At 35.6% G+C, this 11,787-nt stretch overlaps 2 protein-coding genes and 1 non-coding gene across 6 annotated transcripts in view; all 3 read right to left on the bottom strand.

Annotated features, from left to right (window-relative positions):
- Positions 1-1,383: 1,383 nt before the first annotated feature.
- LOC111437671 lies at positions 1,384-8,407 on the bottom strand. 4 transcript variants are annotated; one of them, XM_023075751.1, is made up of 14 exons: positions 8,155-8,405; positions 7,838-8,124; positions 7,149-7,327; positions 6,936-7,013; positions 6,199-6,278; positions 5,798-5,882; positions 4,690-5,106; positions 3,775-3,882; positions 3,369-3,436; positions 3,119-3,206; positions 2,968-3,039; positions 2,841-2,894; positions 1,743-1,849; positions 1,384-1,663 (listed from the first exon to the last, which is right to left on the bottom strand). In XM_023075751.1, exons 1-13 carry the CDS (start codon positions 8,274-8,276, stop codon positions 1,772-1,774), a joined length of 1,716 nt encoding a protein of 571 aa, XP_022931519.1. In that variant the 5' UTR covers positions 8,277-8,405; the 3' UTR covers positions 1,384-1,663; positions 1,743-1,771. The 4 variants fall into 4 exon arrangements, 3 of the variants coding, with proteins under 3 accessions (XP_022931519.1, XP_022931517.1, XP_022931518.1); XM_023075749.1 differs by having other exon boundaries at positions 7,838-8,405; XM_023075750.1 differs by having other exon boundaries at positions 7,149-7,321; positions 7,838-8,405.
- A 121-nt stretch (positions 8,408-8,528) lies between these two features.
- On the bottom strand, positions 8,529-8,601 carry TRNAA-CGC. The gene has a single exon. It is a non-coding gene; the product is annotated as a tRNA-Ala (tRNA).
- A 386-nt stretch (positions 8,602-8,987) lies between these two features.
- LOC111437568 overlaps positions 8,988-11,787 on the bottom strand; it is a 4,632-nt gene continuing 1,832 nt past the window's right edge. Inside the window, exons 5-7 of the mRNA XM_023075593.1 lie at positions 11,559-11,695; positions 9,646-9,703; positions 8,988-9,522 (exon numbers count right to left, since the gene is read on the bottom strand). Coding sequence (XP_022931361.1) covers positions 9,301-9,522; positions 9,646-9,703; positions 11,559-11,695 — 417 coding nt within the window. The 3' untranslated portion in view covers positions 8,988-9,300. The remainder of the gene's footprint in view (positions 9,523-9,645; positions 9,704-11,558; positions 11,696-11,787) is intronic.

Genomic DNA, 11,787 nt, shown 5'->3' with positions numbered 1-11,787 from the left:
TTTTTTTTTTTTTTTTTTTTTTTTTTTGTCTATTCAACCTTTTTAAAATTCACATATTCATTCTTCATAAATTAATTAATTTAAAAAATATGAAATGTATTAAAATTTTGTTAAACACATTTCTTTTAATTATAGTAATTTGTGGTCTAAAAAAGTTTTTTTTTTTTAAATGGTTATTTTTTTTTAATAATGAATTTGAAGTAAAGTTGATAGACAACATAAAATTTGTTTGGTTTGGTAGAAACAAAATTCCAAGGAAGATAGGGTTGCCATCCACTTTTGGAATATGGTACATTGAACATTAACCTAATTACACAAACTTTCTCCCTTTTTCTTGAGATTAAATGTATTACAAAAACCATATGAGTCCAATATTTATCATTTTTTTTTATAAACTTGAAAACTTTAGCCAAAATAACATACAAAATTCATTTTTGCTTGTCACACTTAAAAAATAATAATTAAGAAATATTGAATTTAGCCCTTTTCACCTACCTTAATTACCAAACAAGGTAGGTTTAGAATTAAACAAAAAGAGATAATTTTGTGCAAATATTTAAGTAACTATTTTATTTTTTTTTATTAAACTTGTAATACTATTTATATTTATATATTTATTTGTTTGATATCTACTTTTAAAATATATTTTCAAAATTTGAGTTTTTTTTAAGTATATTTCAAAATTTTGTTTTTATTTTGATTAATAAGAAAAAACCTATTAAAAATAACAAAAAAGAAAGGTAAATACATTATTTTTCATATTATATATTATGATACGTGGAAGAATTTCAGCCATTTAATTTTCCAATAGTATTATAAAATTAAGAGATGGGAATAAACTTTAAAAGATTCCAATTGCATTTAACATAGATTTATCATATTCTTCTAACATTAATTTCCTATAAAAGCTAACCCTTGATGTCTCACGAGTGCCCCCAACTACAGTATAGCTAAGAATAAATAAATAAAGTGCAATGCATTCAAATAAAAATCTTATTACAAAATGCCAAAAATGACGTGGCAAACTATATGAAAAGTATAATCTAACCTTCCTATTTTGTAAGCGTCACTCTCTAAACACTTAAGTATAGGACGATCTCCAATAATACGAAATTAAAAATAAATAAAAAAATTATCCAGTGTATCCTTTACCAAACCCACTAAGGTTGAAGGATATTATAATTTTTAATCCTTTTATCTCATCTTAGTAATAAATAAAGGAAAGATTGTTTAATTTTAAAGCACAAAACTCGTTTAAAAACTAGGATCGTGTAGATTTAGACTTAAAGTAGACAATATGATACTATTATAGAGATATAGAAAAATCTCTAATATCTAACCCGTAGCTAACTTGATCACAATCAAACCAAACTAAGAACATAATTGGAATGCAAAGACGGGTATTGATCCAATAGAAGCTAAATAATGTGTTATATTTACGTGGTAAATAACATTTCAGCACTCAGTAGGGAAAAGTTGCAAAGAAACTTAATAATACAATTTAATAAATGAGATGTTCAGTAATGAGACATCTGGCCACGAAGCACTGACCTGATGCTGCTTCAAAACTTCATGTACATGCACCAAGTAGAGATTGATTGACATTTTCACAAGCGAGAAGGTTTGGGAAGTATCTGGACTCGTGATGGAGGTGTCCATACTCCTAGATTGGTTTGACAAATTGCAAGTCTGGGTAAGAAGTGAAGGTACAAGGCGATGTGGAGAAGAGGTATAAATGTTACCTGGATTGAAAACATGAGCACAAGCCTGTTTAAACCTCTTCTGTTGGCATTGATTGGTTGAAAAGTCTTTCGGCTTCATCGTTGGCTTCTGCTTGTAATCTCCATCTCTGCATCGGTATTGACATAAAAGATTAGAAGAAAAAACAATTAATTAGCCAAAAGATGGAAATAGCGTCTGCTGGTTGGCTCCAAAAATGAGGAAACCATTATAGTCCAGAAGAAACTACGAGGAACTAAGAAGACAACAGAAACCAAAACCATTTATTTCGTTCTGAAACTAAGGGTATTAAGTGAGGATTTCATTATTAAAAAACAAAAAAAAAACAAAAAACAATGCGAATCACATATTTAAAAAGTAGTCAAACTTACTGTTTTCTGTGAAGGAACTAAAAACTCAGAAGACACTCAACTTTGGTTACACATTGCATTGATTTTCATGCAATCGAAAATCAATGCAATGTGACTTATAAACAGCCTTGCTAGCCAAGGGCTTGATTATGATGAAGGGGAATACAACCGGTGGTTTGTAAGGGTGGCTCTAAGTGTGGTGGTGACAGAGGGCACCGCTATCTGGTCCATCTAAGAACGGAATTCTATCACCTAATGTTAAATGAAATCTGAAAAAACTGAAAAGAAAGTACTAGTAGGATCGTGAACTTACACCCCTCCCAAGAACAAAAGCTTCTGAACATAACATTATCCTTCTCTCCTAACTCCCTAAATATAATATAACTCAGTTATGAGGAATAGGAGATAGAAAAGGCAAGTCCAGTACTCCATGTAATACCGTGTGGATGGAAGTGATTGAAGGTAAGTCCAGTGGGTATACCACCTGGCAAACTCTGGCAGTAATAGTGAATATAGTAAACAAGAGCAAGTTTCTCAAAATGTTGACAAGTAATATACTACCGGTAGTATGGATGCAGTTAGAGAAAGACACGATCATAAACAGTTAACTTAAACTGGGGTCTATTAGGCTTCAAGCAATACTTCAACATCACAACTAAGTAAACAGACAAGCTATCCCTCTGCCCAAAATAGAAAAATAGGGGGGGAAATAGTTACGCATGCAAACAAAAAACTAATTCATAGACATACCTCTTCTAGATTTTCCAGCACCATGATTTGCTCAATCTGTTCAGAAACCCTTTCCTGTAAAATGGTTCACAAAGTTAAATAACTCTATTCCTTCTAAAACTTATGATAAGACAGAAACTGAACGCACCACACTGCTAGCTGCTTCAGCAGCTATAACATCAGACTCCATTTCAACTTCTATCTCAATCATTGAGGAAATCTGTCAAAAAAGATACCACTTAGTAACCATACCCTTCCGGGAGTAGGATTCTTAACACAGTGATATGTCTTAGACATACCCTTGCATAGCTTTCTATTAGTTCAATCCGTTGCTTAAGGGAATTTTCCAAGCCTTCTCGCACCTTTTTTATCCTACTTCTACGTGCACTGGAGACGATAATATAAAATTGAGTTTGGAGGACATTGAGAAAGATGGAAAAATGAAAATTCCAAATATTTTTACAACCTTAATAAGTCAATTGAAAATGAGCATTGGCAATAGTTCATTGAATTAAGAAAGGACCAGTCATAGTGTTTAGTAGGATTCACCGGTAAGAAGGTTCTCCAACGGCAAAAATTTTATTCTCTAATTGGCACATCCGAGCCAACATCCATACCTACAGAGAGGACAGAAATTCAAGTGAACTTCAATAACCAGATCTATAATGTTATAATAACAAAATGAAAAGAACATGATTTCAGTTATTTGATGATAACCAATCATTGTATCACTGATGAGTGCGTAAGTGAAGACCCAGGCTACAGATTAGAGAACAATACTGGTAATAACTTCCAATGTTTCTCTTCAGTAATAAAAGATTAGTATAAGCGTGACAAATTGTTAACCTCATGTATTCAATTTAGTTAACCCTATAATATGTAGTTAATGTTAAAATATGAATTAATAATTAAATTTACTTCATGATGCCATGACCAAGACGATGTGAGTGCGTACCTCCTTTTCGGCAGCTAGTTTTAAATCCCTGATACGAGACTGAAGCACATTATATTGAGATAAAAGCTGCTGTTTGATAGCAATGATATCAACTGATCGTTGAGGAAGCTGACAGTCAGAAACATATGAATTAGTTCTAATCAAGCATTCGAGGAGAAAAGTTAATAATAATATTAGAGAAGAAAAATATGGTCACTATATGGGTGTAATAACTAAATACTATTTTATAATCAGATATTCATTAGGTATTTGAGCAAGGTACCCAATTTTTGTTTCACGAGGACATAGCTTGTCAATGACAGTGGATTTGTACAAAATTTTAGGCAATATTTAAACGAAGAAAATTGAGTAGGAAAATATACGATAAAAGTCTAAAATATTGGAATCTTTTTTAAGCATGCCATCAAGAAAAAAAGGTTTTTTTGGTTAAAGAAAAGAAGATCAATTTTGAAAACAAGAAATTTGGGTATAAAAGGCAGAGTACTGTTACGTTTGCAGTGCTTTTCAATTTCTCAATAGAAACTGCGTTTCAGTATTATAAGTACATGCACTAATTTTCATGTTCGACTGTTATGCATTCTTATTCTTCAAGATTTTGAAAAAGGTTCAGAGACTTTAAAGTGCACTCCAAAAAGTATTTAGCATGAAGCTTTGCTAAAAATGGGATGCAGGAATAAATTTTTTTAAACTCATCTCAAGTCATTTTCAGCAGTTGACAACACTCAAATAATAACTTAATGCGTCTATCGATACCACAAGCCAAAATTTAAAAATACACACATACAACGACATGGCATCAGTGACAGCAACCTTATGCAAAAAGTAAAGTATCTGTGTGTGTAAATATTGAGATATAAAATAAGGTTTAAACATAGGTGTAGCAATACAGAAAATAGTGATTAAAGAAATCTGTACCCGATTGAATTGAGGCAAAATAAATGAATTCAAAGTAGCTCCTGCAGCTAGAGAAGCAAATCCAGCAACTAAAAGCAACCGAGGCAAGCTGGGGTCAAGAACTCCAGAGGAAACATCTCCAGCGACAGATAAAAGTATGAGTGGAAAGAGGGCTGACGGTTTAAGTAAGAATGAGGTTTCCTTTGCTGGCACTCTTAGCAATAGTGATTCCCGGCCATCTGAATGATTTGTCAAGCACATAGGCTCACCAGAGTACAAATTTGGATCCTTTGGACTAAATTTAATTGGACCAACTTCTCTGTATACATTTGATGGAGCTGCAGCAGCAATTGTCACCCTTTCTCCTTCTCGTGCTGGGAGATCTGCTGTTTCAGTGGCAAACTTCTGGGTTCGTGCTACTCCAGAAGGAGTTTGTACCTACAAAGAATGACAAAGGAAAAAATTAGTAATAGGAACACGAGAACAGAGAGAATTATATGTTAATTGCCTCAAAAACTTTGGATCATCAAGGCAGGGAAATAATAATATCCTGATAACTTAGAAACTTACATCAGAACCAGCAAGCTAGCAAACTAATTAGGTGATTAACAGGAGTAACACTTATTCCTGAGATGAATAGCATATTTTCCTATACACCAGTCAGTAAAAATTCCTACCTTACGTGGTTTATTTTTAGTAGTTCAAAGACATTAATGAGATGATCTATGTATATGCAATAAAAATAGACCCTACAAATAAACCATGATGTGCCAAGTTTTCATGAGAGAGATGAAAGATTAGTTATTCAACCACCTAGATATGATAGTTGGAGAAGAGAACAAAATGACGCTTCTACGATAAGTACACAACTCTGCACGTTTGAATACTTTTAAGGCCGCACAATTAACTAATACTGAAATGTATGTTGGATGAATTACTCAACAGACACAAAAGGTAGTGGAAAGGGGGAGAAATTATAGCAAATTTGGAATAACATTAGAAATATAATAATCATGCAACTACTCATCTTGCTGATGCCGAACCAGATCAAAAGAGCAAATATTTGGAGATGATAACAAAAGCATGGAAACGAACCAGACAGTTCAAAGTCAAACTGAGTTACGCATACCACAATGGAGTGCACAGCAGCAGGGAGTTTTTGCTTCATTACATTCAAGAACCGGAGTGCTTTTTCCCATGCTGGAGTATCCATGCTGCGTTCGGTAGGAGGAGATCCTTAGAAAAAGTGAATATTCCAGGATCAACATCTAATGCAAATTTGTTTTGTAATTAACATACAATTAAGTAATAAGGTTTGCAATAATTGAATATCATCCTGAACCAAAAGTGCATAGTGTTCAGGGTAGTGGGCAATGGAAGTGTGGTACTGAAAGACATTTCAGAACTTGAACCTATAGCCTTTTTCGTTCATAAGAATCCAACGCTTGTTGAAAGCACAAAACAAAAGAAAAGGGCTTAAAGTACTACCAAACTAAATAAATAAAGTTTGTGATATGCAAGTAAACGTACCTAATTTCTTCTGACTCAATATTAACTATGTTTCCTGAAATAAGTTCATATTGGTAGCGGCACTTTGCACAGGATACAATCTGCAAAAAAATAAAAAATAACAATCATTGTCAAAGGTAGGAGGTTGCAGAGGGACACGTTTAGTTCATAAAAAGAAATTGGGAGATAAGAATATTTGCATTTCTCAGGGATAAGCATCAGCATTTGTTCAAAAATAAACCAGGAGCACTGAACGTATGCTTAATTAGGTGCACAACATATCAGTCATGGAAACTATAGCGGCTTGGTTGTATGTCCACTGGCAAAGGCCACAAGACAAATCTACAGTACTTCATAGTGCCACGAATAGATGGGAGAATTCTGAAGTAAGAACAAATTAATAGAAATTTGTAATACAGAAGGCAAATAATTGCCCAAATCATGAAAATAAACAAAGGAGATGTTCTATTTTATATTAATCCTATCTTTTCACGGCATGAAGGTCCTATATCATGCAAGGCATTGGACGAGCATGTGTTGTTATGATGTAGAAAATAATTAATAATCAACAGTAACTAAAAAACTATAATATGATTTAATCTAGTAGTTAATGTCATTGAAACAGCTAATGCAGTATAGTCACGTTCTATCTAATCCTAGTTTTCCCAGGGAACTTGAAGAGATTTTCATCAAACATTAATTCTAGAGACACTCCGTGATAGAATGCAATCAACAAAAGCAGCCGTGTCCTTCCATACCTGAATACCGTGCTGGGGTTGTGCAACCGCTACTGCTACCATACAACTGGGACACTGCACTACCTTTCCAAATGGGACCTTCAAACATTTTACAGCTATTCAGGAAGCCTGTCTTACCATTTTTGATGTTCATCACAATGCAGTAGCAAACAACTGCGTAAATGTCTGCCTATGAAGAACGCATACATATCTGAACAAAGATTAGTTTCTCACCTCCTCAGCAGGTGATACACCAACTCGGCAAATAATCTCGATAATCCTAAGAGCATCAGAGACCCTCAAGGATGCTGCAAGACCTTGAATCAGCAATGTATATACATGGACATCTGGCCTAGCCCATTTCCATCTCTCAACAGAGGAAACATTGTCATTAACACCCTCCCATGCTGTAACTATTTACAATGGCAATGGATTAGCAAATTAGCAGATATATTACCGTTGGGCATAGAAAATTAATGTAAAGAAATTTCAGTGAATGCCGCCCCAAACTTAGCAACTATACATGCCTACAACACTAAGAATCCTGCTAGGTTCCTCTTCTTCCTAATCTCAATCAAAGCACGTAATCAATCTTGTTCAGTGATTATCCTAATTGCATACTCTTCCTGCTTAGTGCCCTTAAAGTAACAAGGACGCGATATCAGCTTGATCTGTAGTATAGACGAAGACACTGAAACAAAGTAGCGTCAAACTACATGAAGAAATCATTGAAGCATTGTAAAAGACACCAAATCAGAGACGAATCCCAGCGGCCAAATTTAAACGTCTTTCTTAACTACTCACTAATTTAAAGAAACCAATCCATATACTTAGTCACATACTTCGCAGCATTAGCTTTAATTATTAAACAGATGGAACTTCGAATACACAAGCATAAAAACGAACAAGTCACAGGCACACACCTTCATAGAAACTGGAGCGCATTGCGTAGAATACGGACAGAGCAAGCTCCGAATTGTTACGCTTAAGTGCAGCGGCAATAATCAAACGACAGTCCGGAACAGACACAGTACCTCCATTTCTCCCTGACTTATCGGCGATCAACCGCAGCACTTCATCGGCATCCTTAGCACCCGAAACAACCCCAATCAGCTCGTCGTCGAGTAACTCCGAAACAGGATTCTCAAAAGCCGCGGCGCCATCGATGTTGCTGGCATTTAAAGAAGCTCTAACTCGCGTCGACTTGGAGAAGGATGTGAAACGAAAGAGAGCGTGGGAGCATAGAAGGAGAGGCATGAGGACGCTAGTGCCATTGCTTGCAGAGGCGAGTGGTTCGATGAGTTTGGGTGGAGGAGGAAGGCGAGTGATAGTGAGCCATGGTGAACTCAAGTGCAGAATCATTGTACAGTGGAGCTTTGGATTGAAACGAGGGAAAATGGCATAGAATTCGTCGAATGCTTTCTCTCTCCTCTGTGCTTTTTTTTCTCTCTCTAGAGTGGGGATTTTGGCGGATAAAGGATGAGGAATGAGAGGTCGTTAGACGATGACGAGGTTGGGCAATGGCTGCATGTGGGCGGGTCATCGGAAGACAGAATGGAACCTTACTTAGATCATAGCCGTCCAAAATTAAAAAAGAAAAAAGATGGGAAAAATTGGAGGTGCGGGGAATCGAACCCCGTGCCTCTCGCATGCGAAGCGAGCGCTCTACCATATGAGCTACACCCCCGTTTGTTGATACAAAGAATTTAAAACAATATTTATCAAAATATTCACAATTTGACATGGTGAAAGCAAATAAAATTTCCAACAAAGTGCATTTTTCAGCTATTAATTCACAACAGATAAAAATATAATACCATAGAAACAAAGTTTCTGTATTAGTCAAAAGCCAAGGATTATTAATATAACCATTTTAAAGAACATCCATTTTCAACAATGCCAAAACTGCTAGGTGTGGCTTTGAAGATTACCATAGAAATCTATGTTAGTTTCCTTTATTTGTTGATTGCTGACAATAAAAAAGTTAAAACTGTTATTATATTAATCAGTATTTGGTGGACTAAGAAAAGTAGTAAGCAATTAAGATTTTCTTTAATAGAGAAAATTGGAAAATTAGACCATAAGAACAGAAACAGTAAGTTAAAATAAAAAGAACACTTTACATGAACGGCAGATACAACTTTTATAGCATTTGATCATAATGAAGCTAAAAATGCTAAAAATGCTAAAAATGCTAAAAATGCTAAAAACGCTAGAAACGCTAAAAACAGCAAGCCAAAGGTTTGGGTAAAAAAAAATGACAAGACACAACTAGATTCCTTTCTTTTGATGGTATCAGCTATGGGCCGAGGACGAGCAAGCAACATCTACATTTCCCATACAATTACTCCATTTATTACACGATGTTGGCATGTGGGCGTGTTCTTCAGTTACCAAAACGGCCTCTTTGCCATGGAGGTATTTGCTGGCGACCACCATTCCGTTGTTGTGCGGCGCCATTCTGTCGCTGTGACAACACCCTCAGCCTCTGTTCCTTCATGTTGGCAAACAGTGAGTCGAGAGTTTGCGGTCTCTGTCTCTGCGTGGCATTTGTTTGTGGTCTCTGTCTCTGCGTAGCATTGGTTTGTGGCTGGGCCGGTGCAGCTACCTGGAGAAGGGAAGAAGGGGGAATAAATGAGATTAAACTACTGCGATCCAAACTTGCATTCATCATCTCATTTGATGGAGTAACTTCACTACTCCAGACCAAACTCAGTTACAAACACAGTACCTTGGGAACAAAGGTTCGATTATTAAAAGGCTTTCTTGGAACCGGTGGAGCATCAACCCTGCACCAAATATTATTGAAATGATTGATGAACAAAAGAAATAACATTTATAAGTAGACCCGCTAGGTAAAAAAATTACTATCCAAATTAAACTTCCACAAACGCCAGATATTTTCAACACTCCTTGAGCGGCAAGATGCAGATAGATCAGAGAATCTTACCTCGATGAGCAAATTAAAATGCATTAACAGAAATAAAAAAACAAACCAGATCATGAGAATGCAGTCATCAAAAAAAGAGAATCAGCTCAAAATGTGTTGCGCTTGCCAATCCAAAAAAAGCACTGTCCAGTTATAATAGCAAAACCAGAACCTCAAATCAATCATCGCACGCTTGGCTTGCTTTAATGGACAATGAAAGCTCCAAACTAGTATTATCAATGAACAGATAAACTGCTCCGCAGGAAGACTCCTGTCCGGAACTTGAACCAGAAAATGAAGGCTTCAACCAGGATATGATTTAAAAGCGGCAGTAGCATGAATTTCTGCAGTACTAGTGTATTCCACGTGGATAAACCCGAAGTCTACACATAATACCTCATAGAAGAAGCCATAAAGCCATTGTTCAACACATTTTAACTAACCGTACTTAATTTCTTCAGCACTTTTGTTATTCATAGAATTATGCAACGACAAATAACCAGAAGTACAGAGTTCTTGATTTACTTGCAACAATTTTGATTCCATCCCCAAGTATCTACTAAAGATGATGAGATGTCATATTCCTCAGGTCAGGCTGACTACAGGGATAAAGAAGCATTTTTTCACAAGTGGAAAACTTTCCATAGTCAAGGGTTTCCTCATTTGCAGTTTTACTGTTAGTCAATAAGTAGAATTACTGAGAGACTCGTCAAGACATGGTAGTTGGAAGGCTGACAAATGTACCCAGGATGTAACAGCAAACGAAAAGAGAACACCAAGTGGAATCAACAAAACTAGCAGACGGATCACTAACATAGAAAGATGTGCAAATTCTGACATCACAACAACCCCTAGGGTTCTTTGCATCCCTTATTGCAAGCAAACAAAGTTTTATCGACTGTCATCCACCAGGAATGAAAGTTCACAACAGCAAACTTTGAACACGATGAACAAGAGACAATTGTGGAATAATCATTAAAGGGAATGTGCCTCAATCTCAGTCAACTCCTGCTCTAAAAACATCACATCTTGCAAACAGCTTCCACATCAATGCAACAAAAGGGAATCTGGACGAGGCTGCTATAATATTGTAGATTGTCTAAGAAGACTTGAGAAACCCAAGACAATAAGCACATTCAATAAGGAGCTAAAACTCAAAACTATACACACTCATCCAATGAACACAAAAGCCCTTTTCACCAAACCACATTTTTCCAGATGGTCGCAGCAATCAAATTCAATCAAAAGTTCAAATTATCTTTGTCCCAGCAACTGAAACTCCCACCAAGCACTTACTTGTCAGACAACCAAAAGATAACTCAATGCATTCCAGAACCAAACTTAAGAAGATAAAGCAGAATCAATTCCCAGGTAGAATGGAAGAAACGAAATAATTGGAAATACTCCCACTCCAATTCAACTGAAACTTATCATCCAAGCTTATCCAACCAACATATTATGTTTCTAACTTCATATTTAAAACTTGATGGACACTGTAGAAATCATCAATTGTGTATAAACGTGATTTACCTGTCATAGCATCACATAACAAAGTAAACAAACCAGCCATCAAATTAAAATTGCCTCTGTAATAAATTTCTTCTTTAAAACTATCATATAGTTTCGGTATGTTGCCAGGGTAGCTGAAGTAAAACATATAATCATAATTCACAATGAGAGCTTTCCGTAGGCTAAAAATGCATAGTTCGATATACCTTGTCTTATTCCAGTTGGGTGCCCTACGATAAAAAGCTCTAGGGCGAGTTGGAGCAACTACAGCCCTTCTTGCAACCTCAGTTGTCAAAGCAAACTGATTCCCTTGAAAATTTGACCTTCTTTTGGCCAAAGCCCCCTAAATACAAAATGAAAAATGGGAACTCAACATACAAAAAAAAAAAAAAAAAAAAAAAAAAAAAAAAAAAAAAAAAAAAAAAAAAAAAAAAA

Source organism: Cucurbita moschata, unplaced genomic scaffold, assembly GCF_002738365.1.
Source record: "Cucurbita moschata cultivar Rifu unplaced genomic scaffold, Cmos_1.0 Cmo_Scf00064, whole genome shotgun sequence".
Classification (NCBI taxonomy): domain Eukaryota; kingdom Viridiplantae; phylum Streptophyta; class Magnoliopsida; order Cucurbitales; family Cucurbitaceae; genus Cucurbita; species Cucurbita moschata.
The sequence above is the reverse complement of the archived record's forward strand: the minus strand, read 5'-3'. Positions and strand labels throughout refer to the sequence as shown.

Coding starts and splice junctions, on each gene's coding strand:
- LOC111437671 (XM_023075749.1), bottom strand. CDS start 8,276: ATGATTCTGCACTTGAGTTCACCATGGCTCACTATCACTCGCCTTCCT. Junction 5,107..5,797: donor CTGCTGTGCACTCCATTGTG/GTATGCGTAACT, acceptor CATTCTTTGTAG/GTACAAACTCCTTCTGGAGT. Junction 3,883..4,689: donor TTTTGCCTCAATTCAATCGG/GTACAGATTTCT, acceptor TCTGACTGTCAG/CTTCCTCAACGATCAGTTGA.